We start from the raw sequence: 13032 nt of genomic DNA, 5'->3' as shown, positions 1-13032 counted from the left end.
GGCGGGACAGTTTGCGTCAAAGATTAAAGGCACGGGCTTATGTTCCGGGTGCATGGCAAGAACCTATGTATCCGTCCTAAATCCGTCTCTCGGCATTAGTTGTTTTAAGGGCTCTATTCGGGAGGTAGGGTTTTCGTGCGAACACTCCGTTCCCGGTATATAATGCCTCTCATCAGTCTCCTAGCCGTGGGTATAATCAGAAGCCTTCTTGGCACCTCTCCCCTCCGCCTTGCAACACGCCCCAACCATTTTTTTCCTTTATGGAATGGCAGAGAGAATGTGCACGCGGCACCAGAAATTTGCCCAAATTATCCCGTCGAAAAGGATTAAAAGAGTCCGAGTCGAATCGATCCGGTAAGTCACTGCTTGTCAACTTCTAGAAAAACATATTATTTACTGAGTGGTAGAGAGAATGTGCACGCGGCACCAGAGATTTGCCCGAAATATCCCGTCGAGAAGATTAAAAGAGTCCGAGTCGAATCGATCCGGTAAGTCAATGCTTGTCAACTTCCAGCAGAGCAACTAGCAGAACACGAATATTCACCAACCCTCCGTCAAACCATTTCAACACCCTTCTGTGCTAACAGGCCGTAGCAAGCGCCGACATCCGCAAAGGCCGTAGAGACGAAAAGGGCTCCCATATAATCGAACCGGTAAGTTATAATGTTTTCTTCCCTCGGGCGAAAACTGACAAAATATAACATTGATTAGAAAGGGGACTAAATAGGATGTCGCCCCGCACCCAACGCATTCGGTAGGTAGTAATCTCCCACTCGTTCTGACAGACTGTAGCAAGCGCTGTTGTTCCTAAAGCCTCGCATTGAAATCGAACCGGTAAGTCACAATGTTGGCGTTTTGGTATAGCAGCTAACGAGGTGTGGCACCGATTAGACAGGGAGTGCGATGTGAAATTTGTCCCCACGTCAAGCTAACCTAGGGTAAGTAAGTATGGCCCCTACCCTTAGTTCTAACAGACTGTAGCAAGTGCCCTTATCCACGAGACCTCGCATTGAATCGCAATCGACCCGGTAAGACATAAAGTTCTCCCTAATGGTGTTTTAACTGACACGTTATAGCATGTATCGGAAATGGAACGTTGAGTAGACAACGTCACAGCATCGAGCTAACCAGGTATATGCTTTGGCACGCCTGGCTCAACCAATTTCTTCACTAAAAAAATGCCTTTAGTATCGCACACGGTTGATAGAAAGGGGCATATACCTCCATGCAGCATCCGTTTAATCGAGTGATCCGACGTCGTTTCAGATACCCTTCTGAGAATTTTCGAGTGATACTAACCTACTAACTTTGGGCAGGACTAAATAGGGGGTGGGCGGGTGGGCATCTTTTTTATATCCATCGGTTGATACCGTGTTGATTTCGATCCAGTAAGAGATATCCCTTAAAACTTAATTCCGTTATGCCAGGTCTAATCAAGGTCCAGCGTATTTCCAACGCCAGTTTCATCGTATTATAATCGTCAGTGGAATTAAAATCACCAGTTTTGGGCAATCCAATAACTGTTATTTGTGCAGTTTCGGCCGACAGTAGATAGAATTCGTCTAATCGCGTATCACAATGTCTCGACATCTTTCGATTAGGTGTGTAACCACAGCAGCGCTGTTGTCATGATAATTCTAATAATAACTATAGACGACGGTTAAATGTGGTTTCCGATAATCTTCCGCTAGATTCGAGGGGTTAGCAAATCTGTTCCTTACGCTTTCGGTACACGCACTGATAGGAACTCACTTGGAGTGTGATTGGGACGTCATGGAGTCTTTTCACTACTATATTTATGTTAGGAGGGCGTTTAGGCGGTTATAACAATCCAAAGTTAAACTTTTCCTCTGTTCTGTCCCTGTAATTGGTAGATGCGGGTGCCGTGGTAGATGCAACTTGTCGTGACGGATTCCTAGCCTGTCATGTATCAGTCGGGAGCTTTTGAGAAGAAGAAGAAGAATAAGTAACGAAAGTTAATTGACATTGCTGCCGCTAAAAGTCGGTATCTGTACTTCATGTTACCCAAGTCGTCAAAAGAACAAGAGGGTCAGTCACAGAGAAGAATCAGCTTTCGCTTAGGCGGTAAACTGGGCTTGGTTGCTTATATCGAGCCGTATCAGGACCCCGTATGTTTGTCGCTAATCGTACGGGTTGCGCGACACTTGAAGTTGCAAAAATCCGGGGATGCGGATAGTCAGGCGCAATTTGTTAGCCTTGTCTCACAAATCAGTCCTCTTGTCCCCCGTCCCTGCTTTAACAAGGCGCGGAGTGGGTTATTCTCTCAGTCGAGAAGTTTGGTAGAGTAGGAATTACGAACTACCTATATTGATACCGTTGCTTGCTTTATTAGTCAAGCCAGCTGGTAGCTAGTTAGTCTTAGTTAAAGAGGCCCCGTGGCCTTGGTCGAAGGCCCTCGGAATGGCAGAAGATCGCAGAATAAGGGGAAGAGTTCGCGTCTAGTTGTGAAGCCCATCCGAGTACGAGAATTCGATAATCGCTAAGAGAGCGGGTGTCTTCAATGCAAGATCATTCTTGGGTACATGCATGTTTTGGTAATCCGATTCTTCCCACTGTAAGTACCCACAGGGCGAAAGTAGCTGGTAGACTCCAAATCAAAGCTTGGGGTCTTTGCTTGCGAGCCTCAGCGCCAGCCAGCGCACAGGGAGAGGATTGTACTTCCCAGCCAGATCAATAACGTCCCATCTGTGGAGAAAGATGTTGCGGGGTAGGTAGTGTTGGTCAGGGGTGAATGTGAGGTTGCCTCCCAGCCCATCAAGCTGTGTATCAGGGAGTTCCCGTACAATATCAATCAGCCGGCACCCTGTGCCGCAAACGACATCGGCAGCTTAAGAGAAGATGCGTCGTCCAGAGCCCAGAGGTGATTCGCTCGAGAATGGAGGGATGAGTGTTGAACCGGAGACTCTCGCACAAAAGAAGTGTTGCAGGTTCCAATGGTTGGCTTTGCGGTACCCGTAGTTGGTGGGAAAACATCATGGCTAAGCAGGAGCTTAAACACCTCCCTAACGGGAGTCGAGGCTGTGGTGTTTGGTTTGGTGAGTGTTTCTGAGCCCGACGTCGGTGAGCTCGATAGGAGGCTTTGGGCCAGCCGGTGGTTTTATTTCAGGCCAAAACAATGAGCAGTCGCTCTAATCATTTCATACGCCAATGCATCGAATCTCTTATTTGCTGCTGCTCATCCAAGCTATATCTAGTAGACTAGACCCTTTGCATGAGCGTAATTGAGGGCACGCTCAGACTGGGCAACCAGGTCCAGATCGAATGTAACTAAGTTGAAGCTGAGAATAACATAATCTACCACCCAATGAACACCTGTCTTGTTAGTTAGGTGAGAAGCCAACCACAGCCATATCTGTTTCTCTGAAGTCCGAACAGGTCAAGGAACTTTGTGAATAGTTAATCTGTGGTCGGTAACTCTGATTCTCCAACCTTTTATATTCTACAGATTTGGGTCCTCCAGTTTGGCGTATTGATCTACTTTGTGCCAAAATCGTCTAGAAAGGCTCTAATCATGCCAGCCGCACAGTTTCCACATATCGAAATGGAAACCACCCATGAAGGCACTGAACATCTGGCTATTAATAACACTTTCGTTCGTCGTTTCTTGACGCTCCTCGCTCTCAACACTACGGCCAGATTCCGCTCATGGAATGGCGTCTGCATACCCATTTCTAGACATAAAATTGTCAAAACAGGCCCTTTCGTACATCTAACAGAAGCGGCGACAATGAAATTTGTTTCCGAAAACACATCTATTCCTGTACCCAAAGTTTACTGCTCGTTTGTTCGGAAAAACCGTGCATATATCGTCATGGAAAGGATTCGGGGAGACGAGATTCCAAGGGCATGGAAGAAGCTCTCTGAAGAGTCTCGACAAAAAATGTTTGATCAGCTAAAAACCATGGTCCAGGAATTGCGGGCCCTTATACCGCCTCCAGGCACTGGAGTGCAAAGCTGCGTTGGCGGGTCTCTATGCGATGCGCGCATCCCCCGCCCCAAGGCACGATTCGGACCGTTCAAAACCATTCAGGAATTTCACGTATGGCTGAGGGAGGATTTTCAGCCTTCAAAGAAAGACAAAGGTACTTCCAGTGATCAAGACTGGGAAGATATCGAAAAAATGGTTGCTCAGCAAGATGGACCGTGGCCACCACCCGTTTTCACTCACTGCGATTTGAATCCGTTTAATATCCTTGTCCGGGAAGGAAAAGTCGTGGGCATCATTGACTGGGAGTTCGCGGGATGGTATCCCCATTATTGGGAGTATACGTCTGCATGGTTCGGCAATATTACAAAGGCGGGCTGGCAGAGGGAACTTGACAAATTTATTGACCCGACGCCCAACGAGTTTAAAATGGAAGTGACTCGGCACAAATACTGGGGAGAATGGTGAAAGCCTCAAGAATTGAAAGATATATCTGTTATCTTCATACACCTGGCTGCGCAAAATGTGTACGAAGGAAAGCTTAGAGCAGCCAAAACGTCAACGATCATCACGATCCTTTCTAAGCCACGGTCTCCTTGTTCTCAATTAAATCCCAGGTGGGCTTTGGGAGAAGCAACGTATTCGGATCCTCATAACGACCGCCAGCCGTTTTTTGCCCCACATATTGTCTGCCATGCGCTTCAATCTTCTGCCAGTCCAGATTCGAAGTTCCAACAGCTTTACCATCGCGTACTAGCTCGGTCAAAGCGCTCGCGACCCATGAACGACACCTCCAATCGGGATCGTTTTGGACAACAGGAACGCTTCGGAGGATGTTCTTCAGGCGTTCCTCATCCTCAACCTTCGCAACGACAATCCGTGCAAGTAGGTTGATTGTGGACCGGACATTTGCCAGGCGCACTTCCTCGTATATCCATTCTGTACCTGGAGCGTTTTTAACGTGAAAACGCATGCCTGGCACTTCATTTTTTGCCTCTTCTTTTGGTCCCATCAGGAATCCCCAGTGATACCTTATAGGTGTATAAGCCTTTATGCAAAGTTACGAATGATAGACGGTGCTCACCTTCGCTCCTCATTATCGACAACACCACTGGGATAGAGGGCGACGTACAGTCGCTTCTTGTGGGAAACCATCTCCGTCGTCGTCGTCGTCGTCGAGATCAGGAGGTGTTGCAGTACCAAGCCCCTAAAATACTCGAATGTTTGCGGTTAGAAAATCGAAAGGCGTACACATCCAAAGGTCTCTTTAACTGGACTAGTTAAAGATTATTCTTACTTCTGTATGGCGGTGCTTAATCAAACGTATATCAACAGCGTCGTCGGCCTAGTCGGAAATACACCTTGACGAGTAACTAAGGGCTATGAGCAAGAGATGAGAAAGTAGTTTGTGAGGACGGTGCAGCAGTATAGATAATATATAGAGGTGATGGGGATGTTGCTTTCGCGCCCATAAATTCACAGATCTCATTGCCATATCAAATAATAACCTATAACAAGCTGGCGCTTGCTAACTACGCCTCATACGTTCTGCGGAAAAACTTCGCCCTCCCGCACAGAGGATGAGCATATCATAACAGACATTTTCAAATATTGATTGGTTGGTACTAAACTAGGTAGTAAGTTAACTGGCTACTCCGTACTGATCTGAACTTGAACTTTCCCTGAATCTCAGAATTTTATCCGCGCGCGTAATATATTGCTATTTTGGGCTTCAAGCCTCAAAATCCCAGTGTTGATGGTTGATACTGAGTATCCATAGGCTACCGAAATTTGGGCTTGAATAGTGCATACATACCAAGGCTCTTCGGGATTTTTATGTACATTTCGGACTGCAAATAGCGCCTGCACTCCACAAGGACGAGCCAATAAGGTATCGCATCCAACATTTATCATTGGGACTGATGCCAGTGGGCTGTACGGAGTAGATGTCTCCTAGCTCTGTGAATTCTTTATCCATGATGATTTTAAAGTAGTCGCCGATAGCTAGTTACAGTGTAACACCTTGCTATATGATAAGAATGTCTAATTGGCTGTTTTTGATTGCCCAATGCCTAGCGAAATAGGGGGGAGAAATTCCGGCTTTGCAATCAGAGAAAAATATGGAGCAGTACTTGTGTGCAGGTATTATTTATAGTATGACATGATAGAAATTCGTTCTCGACGTCAAGATAAAGGATGAGAAGGACTAAATTTCGGCTCACAACTAGATTCACTTTGTTCTGGAGTTTGCGATATCCAACACAAGTATATCCGTCGCGCCCACCCTAGACAACTCATCCATAACAGTAGCTACCAGCTTTTTCTCCACCATGGAGCTGATGGCAACCCAGCCGTTTTCCTCGAGTGCCGTTACGGTCGGGGCGCGTTTGCCTGGTGTGATCTTCGCTGCTTGGACCAAGAGGTCGCGGGGGATATTGTATTGGCAGAGAACGTACTTTTTGGCGGCTACATCAAAATTGTTAGAGAACAATATCAAGCGCCATGATAATAACGCAGTTGAAAACATACTGATTACTCCTTGGATTCTGGAGGTGATGAGCTCGACCAGCGGGTTACGAGTCTTGCGAGATTTTACGAGCACGGCGGTGCTATCGACGACAGTATCGATGGCTTTTAAGCCAGCAGCTTTCATGGTTTCACCGGACTCTAGAAACCTGTAAGTGAGATCTCATAATTCAATAGCAGCCGACATCGAGCGCGCTTACCAACCAAATCAACAATTCCGTCGGCGACACCTAGTGCACATGCTGCCTCCACGCTCCCTCCAACATATTTTATCTTAGTCTTCAGATCCCATCGGCCATCTTCTTTCCTTCCGGCATTCTCCAGGCGCGCAAAGTAGTCTTCCGCTAAGCCAGTAAAGCTTGTAACCACATTCTTTCCCACGAGCTGGCTAGCCTCTTGTATCTCGCCTTTCGCGGGGACCTGAACCTGAAGCTTGCAGCCACCAAATCCAAGATCGAGAATCTCTTCAACGCCAGATTGCTCTCCAGGTAGAAGGCGAGTATTATGTTCCGCAACTTGATCCCGGCCGGTGATACCAAGGTCTACGCATCCATCTCCGACGAATGTGGGAATATCGGCTGCGGGAAGGAAGATAAGGGCAAGGTCGAGATTCTTCACTAGAGCAATATCGAGGCGTGATTCGCGACGGAATTGAATATCGCAGCCGGCAAGGAGGTCAAGCGCCGCTTGTTGCAGACGTCCCTCTGCTCAAAAGCGTTAGCAAACCGTAAGCAAAACGGGGTTAGTATGGTCGGCTCTCTCCCTTATAACAGTGGAATAATGGGAGAGAGAAAATCCAAGTTCTAGGAGAAGGTGGCTTGCTTTTAGGGATTGCGAATAGTAATCGCCCTTCAAGACTTGATATAAGATCAGCGTCTGCCCAAAGATGAGTGCGATGGCAAGGCGCCGGTGAATGCGACTCACTGATTGACTAAATCCATATCTAGAGGATGTGTTTGGAGCGGCTATACCCTTACGGCTTCAGGCCTGCTCAATGGAGTGATCCAACCACCGCTGGTTAAAAATGTGAGAAGCTTCAAGGAGCCAACGCAGTTCCGCAATATCTAGAAAATTTCTAAATAGGGCTTAGATTTCGGAAAATGCCTTAGTCTAAAATGTATAAACAATTCTTGAGGAGGATGGTCCCGTCATGAGTTTTTTATGCAGTGGATTGAAGAAGCTCTGAGATTATGACTCCGTTATCAATCTTTGGTTCCCCGCCGCCTTATCAAACCCCCCCGCCAGCGAAGCAGAGGTCGCAAATGCCAGCACGTGGAATGGTGAATAAGTGGTCAATTAACTACCATCAATATACCATGGAACAAAGATAATCGCGATTCCCCTCGGTTCAACGAAAGAACGTCCCATCTTGGCCAATTGAGTCATCGATGCTTGTTGCACCGGAGGTGGATTTTATGTTGAGCTGCGATTTTCAGATGCGACAGGAAGCTCCATTCCTCATTCGGCGACTTTCTAGGGCTAGGGCACGCCCGTTCAATTTAGGCTAAGCGCAGTTTCTGGATGTCGCGTAAACTTCCCCTCCGGCGAGCTTCCCTCGGCAGAAATTACTCCCCACAACAACCCTCCTCAACCACCAAAAAAGCGGCCGGGAAACCAAGTCAACCTCGTCGACGACAATTCACACGCTCCGCCCGCCGCTGATTCCATCCTCTCCACCAGTCGAGTCTTCTTAGACGAATTTCCATCAATCAGTCAATATGGATGCCGCCGGCAAGGTTCCTATCAAGTACGCTAAGGTGACCAGCGTCCTCGGTCGCACTGGTACGTTCTACCCGCTCCCCTCTCGCCGAAGAAGGGAACAACGATACAATTCGAAATCGCGCAAATACTCCGTGTTCATGAGAGAAGATTCGAGAAAATAGCGTGATATGGGAATTTGGAACGGATGGCTGATGCATATTGCTTGAACAGGCTCCCGCGGAGGTGTCACCCAGGTCCGCGTCGAATTCATGGACGACTCCCACCGAAGCATTATCCGCAACGTCAAGGGCCCAGGTATGTGATAAACGCTCTTGTTATACGCGTTTTAGACCGTGTATCGCAAGTAGCAAAGCCCGAAGCAAGTATGCACATCGATACTAATCAGCCGCTTTTTAAAATTCAACAGTCAGAGTTAACGACATCCTTTGCCTACTCGAATCCGAGAGAGAAGCTCGCAGGCTGAGATAAATGGGGAAAAGTGGGAGGAGTAGCGGGGTTTGCGTGGTAGATTTTCCTTTGCTTCGAATCAATACGGCTCTTACTACCGGGCGGGAAATCGCAAGATCCGCACGATCGACTCGTTCTCGTTTTCCATTCCCCGACTCCATGGCTTGAATCAAGGGAGATCGGAGGGGTAAAAATCCAGGATAGCTTGAACAGAGAGGTTTTGTGGATGGAGCAACGTATCGTGTTGAAAACACAAGGCCGAAAGATCATGGTGGGGAGATATCTAGCCTCGATGGTGGCTTATTTCACGATGTGTTTCAGCGTACGATCTACTATTCTCCGTCCAAAACACAATCGATTGCGGATCCTCTTCATTTCCCATAATTCATCGAGTGAATCCATTTTTATGTTATACGTTTCGTTGGCAACATCGGCTCCGGATGTAAACTCGCCAAAAGCCTGCCTGAACGTCGGGTACATGGGTATCCAATATGCTCAAATAAGCACCTCCCAAATGGTCAAATCATAATTGTTCGACCTCATTTAGCAACCTACCCATCAGCCCTGTTTCACCCTTGTCTCCCTCCAGAACTTTGGTTATCCCTTTAGCAATCCCCGCTAATTTCTTCCGTTTGATCCTCTCCTCTAGCTCTGCCGACTTGGTGCGCGCCACGTCTATCACGGATGATGGTACGTTCGCCAACCGTGCGACATTCAACCCGTACGACCGATGCGCCACACCTTCTCCGACTTCGTATAGGAATGTGATATCCTGTCCATCGTTGCCGGCTTCAGTGAATTTCATGTGTACATTTCGTAGCTCACCATTCGGATATGTACGTGCCAAGCTGCTCAGATTTTGATAATGAGTGATGAATAGCGTAAGGCTGCGAATATTCCGGACCATGTAATCTAATACGGCCTGGGCAATGGCCACGCCGTCGTGAGTAGATGTACCACGACCCAATTCGTCGAGGATCACGAGAGATCTTGGAGTAGCTTGTTTGAGTATATCCGAGGTCTCAGAGAGTTCAACCATAAATGTCGATTCCCCGGCAAGCATATTATCGAAAGCCCCCATACGGGTATATACTGCATCAAGCATTCCAAGTGTTGCCGATTCTGCTGGTACATAGGAACCTATCTGGCCCATGATAGCTATCAGGGCTACTTGCCGTACGTAGCTGGATTTCCCACCCATATTAGGGCCTGTGATAAGCAAGGCACGTGTTTCATTGGTGCTTAACTCAATGTCATTTGGGACATAGGCATCCAGGAGAAGTTGTTCCACCATGGGATGCCGCCCTTCGCGTACACTAATTCGGGTTTCGTCCGTATATGTGGGCCGCGAATACCCAGGTTGGGCAGCTATAGCTGCTAGAGACATGAGGCAATCAAGGGTTGCTAGAGCCTGAATACAATCACGGAAAGGTTGGTATTTGGAGGAAATATCCGCCAGAAGGCTGATAAAAGCCTTATCACAGGCGGCTGCAAGCGCCTCCTTGTGCTGGTCCCGCTGTCGCATCAGGCTAACTACTTCCGGCGGATGAAAACGGGAGACTTTCTTCGTGCCACTGATCTTGCGCCATGAAGCCGGAATTTTCTTTAATTGGTAAGACGAATTTTCCACCTCGATCAGATACTCAATCCCGGCGGTTGTAGAGTAGTGTACTTTCTTTTTACCCAGTATCTCTGCGGCTGCAGTGCGATATTCCTCCAGCTCATGCTCCACGCTCCCTATACCAAGCTTCTGCTCGGTAATCTCGTCGGTTTCCTCCAATTCCTGGAAAAAGGTAAATTTATCATCGGTCTTCGCAGCATGCAAGTTGATTTTGTTTAGGTATGAGTTCACATCGTCCAGAACAACCGGCAATGTTGCGATAGCTTCGTTGATTGTTGATGATGTGAAACCAGCATCTGCCGGCGACTTTATGTGTGCAAATTCCGTTGCTATCAATTGCAACGTATGGAGTACCGTGAGAAGCTCTGGTCGAGTACACTAGCACGAAATCAGCAGTTGAAGGTGCAATGTGGATGGTTCGACTTACTTTTCCATAGTATATCCGGAGAAGGTTCTTCTCCAAATCTGTTTTAACTTTAGACAAAAGGGTCTTTAATCGGCCAACTCTGGGAGTTGAATCAGAATCCTTCAGCTCCGTAACAGCTGTGACTCTATCTTCAAGTTCTTTTTTATCCAGTAACGGCCTCCCCACCCATTTCCGCAGCAATCGTTGCCCAAACTTTGTTTTAGTACGATCGAGACTCCAGAACAGGCTCCCTTTGGAAGTATGATCTGTTTGGTTATGGTAGATTTCTAGGTTGGTTAATGTATTGCCGTTCAAGAGCATGTGGGACCTTGCGGAGAATGACTGGAAATACTTCGTGAGATCAAACACATTTTCCAGTTTGTATTCGGTTAAGTGTTTGATCATAGCGGAGAGACAGATGGTGACATCCTCTGGAAGACTCAAGACCTTCTCTAACAGGGTGCTCGCCCTCTCATCATGGGTTATGCCCGTCGCCTTCATCCTCCCGGCATAGAAACTCGACACATGATTATGCGATTCAGCACCTGCAGTTTTGGGTTTTGAAACTCGCTCGACTCGTACTTTATCCCCAAAAACATTCATCTTACTCCCACTTAAATGCTGCACAAGTTTATCCGTCGCTTTCGTGACGTTTCCGACTAAGAGAAATTCGCAGGGCGCTATGTGTAAAAGCCTGGTTTCAATTTCAGTGCGCATAAATCCGTCTTCAAAGCTGTCGTGGATGATATTCCCGGTAGCAGGTTGGACAGCCACAATACCAACTTGGACCTTCTCATTGTTGCCCCAGCCTTTCGCATTGCTTTCTGTCATGCAAAGTAAGTAGCCAGTAGCTGGAGCTGCATTGTTGGCTCCGGGAGCGTTCAAGCCTTCGAGCTCCTCTGTATCATCAATATAGGTTCCCTTGGTGTAGAGATTCGTGAGTTTTCTTTCAAAGGGTGCGTTTCGGTTATCACCCGCAGCCTTCAAAGCAGCAGTCTCAAGCTGCCTAACGACGCCAACCTTATGCCCTGCCCTAACAAGCCGCTTCACATGGACATGTAATCTGTGAACGGGAATACTAGCGGATGCGAATCGGTTCAAATGAGCTTCGGAAGGATCTTATTAAGAGGAGATTAGTACATCCTCTTTCGTCTGAAGCGCACGTAAACAACTGGTAAGCAGAAACTTACGCTCATCAAATCTCATTTTCCCGGGTATGCACACAATACTCAGCTCCTTCGCTGCGATCCTCGCATCCTCGCCAAAAAAGCGAAATTTATACCCAACCTCCACGACAAGCAGCGTATCCTTGTGATTGTTCTTGATGTCAATAACCTGCTTTTCCAATGGCGTCAACTTCGTAGAAGTCGCTTTCTTTACTCCTCGGCCTTTCGTCGGAGGTGGAGGAGGGTCTTCCTCGTCCAAAGCTTCTTCCCCGCCCTCCTCTTCTTCAGCCACTGCTGCATTCGGACTCGGTTTATGGTTGAACGATGGGAGACAATCCGGACCACCCAGTCTCCTAACGAATTTCCGATGTAAATCTTCCCTTCTTCTGAGTTCCTTTGCATCTTCCAATTTCGCGGGTTCCGCATCTTTGTCTGCTAGAGCTTGTACCGGCGAACTGCGAAATCGAAACTGTTCCGTTCGTGATGAGCTCGGCACTGACTTCTGTGAACTCTGCAGAAACTTGCTCTCGTGTACCGGGGAAGTTGAACTCAGTGCTCCGCTTCTCTCAATCGAAGCCTGTCTGCTCTTGATTCTCTTTCGTGACGGAAGCACATCGTCGTCCTCATCCTCATCCACGGAGTCCGTCCTCTCTCCACCGTTCAGGCCCAGCCTGTTATCCTCCTTGGATTTCTTGTCCCCGCACCCAAGCCCATTGAGCGAGGTCTTCCTGTTTTCAGTTCCACTTGGGGACGACGAAGCTTTACTAAAGAAGCTCGAGATGGTAGGCTGTTGTTTCCGTTTTAAGGAGCCAGACTGGCTCATATTTTCTCAGGTCGCGGATGGCGCAGTAGGGAGAGGAAGTGCGCTAGCTTCGACGGCGGAGGCGCGAATGCTTCAGAGATTAATTAATAGCTTTGAAAACCTGTTTGAGTCCATATAATTAAGTGGGACAGACAAAGCAAAGTGCCGAGAAAGCCTGTTCATGAATTGTTTCCTGGAGCTGGTAAAATGGTTAGTAGTTGAGGCGTCTCCATCATTTTGGAGCTCATTGAAGTTGGCAGACGCGGAACTGGCGCGTGGCGCGCTCTCGGCAGCCTAGGAAAGTTTGCTGCCCCTGAGTGCTTGACCTCCGACGACAGCACCTCTCAACGAACATGGAGGCACACCCATCAGACGCGAACTTGACGACTTCCGCCT

At 47.8% G+C, this 13032-nt stretch overlaps 6 protein-coding genes across 6 annotated transcripts; 3 read left to right on the top strand and 3 right to left on the bottom strand.

Annotated features, from left to right (window-relative positions):
* Positions 1-412: 412 nt before the first annotated feature.
* On the top strand, positions 413-946 carry UREG_07744 (uncharacterized protein; the record flags this gene model as incomplete). Its single annotated transcript, XM_002582925.1, has 4 exons — positions 413-488; positions 595-653; positions 793-834; positions 938-946. 4 exons carry the CDS (start codon positions 413-415, stop codon positions 944-946), a joined length of 186 nt encoding a protein of 61 aa, XP_002582971.1.
* Positions 947-2995: 2049 nt separating this feature from the next.
* UREG_07743 (uncharacterized protein) lies at positions 2996-4414 on the top strand (the record flags this gene model as incomplete). The annotated part of the gene is made up of 3 exons (XM_002582924.1): positions 2996-3056; positions 3350-3396; positions 3467-4414. 3 exons carry the CDS (start codon positions 2996-2998, stop codon positions 4412-4414), a joined length of 1056 nt encoding a protein of 351 aa, XP_002582970.1.
* Positions 4415-4647: 233 nt separating this feature from the next.
* UREG_07742 (uncharacterized protein) lies at positions 4648-5548 on the bottom strand (the record flags this gene model as incomplete). Its single annotated transcript, XM_002582923.1, has 4 exons — positions 4648-4684; positions 4738-4994; positions 5079-5153; positions 5492-5548. 4 exons carry the CDS (start codon positions 5546-5548, stop codon positions 4648-4650), a joined length of 426 nt encoding a protein of 141 aa, XP_002582969.1.
* A 628-nt stretch (positions 5549-6176) lies between these two features.
* UREG_07741 (ATP phosphoribosyltransferase) lies at positions 6177-7840 on the bottom strand (the record flags this gene model as incomplete). The annotated part of the gene is made up of 4 exons (XM_002582922.1): positions 6177-6412; positions 6476-6613; positions 6673-7176; positions 7777-7840. The coding sequence occupies 4 exons, from the start codon at positions 7838-7840 to the stop codon at positions 6177-6179; spliced, it is 942 nt and encodes a 313-aa protein (XP_002582968.1).
* Positions 7841-8190: 350 nt separating this feature from the next.
* On the top strand, positions 8191-8496 carry UREG_07740 (uncharacterized protein; the record flags this gene model as incomplete). Its single annotated transcript, XM_002582921.1, has 2 exons — positions 8191-8254; positions 8405-8496. 2 exons carry the CDS (start codon positions 8191-8193, stop codon positions 8494-8496), a joined length of 156 nt encoding a protein of 51 aa, XP_002582967.1.
* Positions 8497-9164: 668 nt separating this feature from the next.
* Positions 9165-12657, bottom strand: UREG_07739 (uncharacterized protein; the record flags this gene model as incomplete). Its single annotated transcript, XM_002582920.1, has 3 exons — positions 9165-10640; positions 10690-11786; positions 11859-12657. The coding sequence occupies 3 exons, from the start codon at positions 12655-12657 to the stop codon at positions 9165-9167; spliced, it is 3372 nt and encodes a 1123-aa protein (XP_002582966.1).
* Between the last annotated feature and the right edge of the window lie 375 nt (positions 12658-13032).

Source organism: Uncinocarpus reesii, genomic scaffold, assembly GCF_000003515.1.
Source record: "Uncinocarpus reesii 1704 scaffold_5 genomic scaffold, whole genome shotgun sequence".
Classification (NCBI taxonomy): Eukaryota; Fungi; Ascomycota; class Eurotiomycetes; order Onygenales; family Onygenaceae; genus Uncinocarpus; species Uncinocarpus reesii.
Note: the sequence above shows the minus strand (reverse complement) of the source record. Positions and strands in the feature narration are given on the sequence as shown.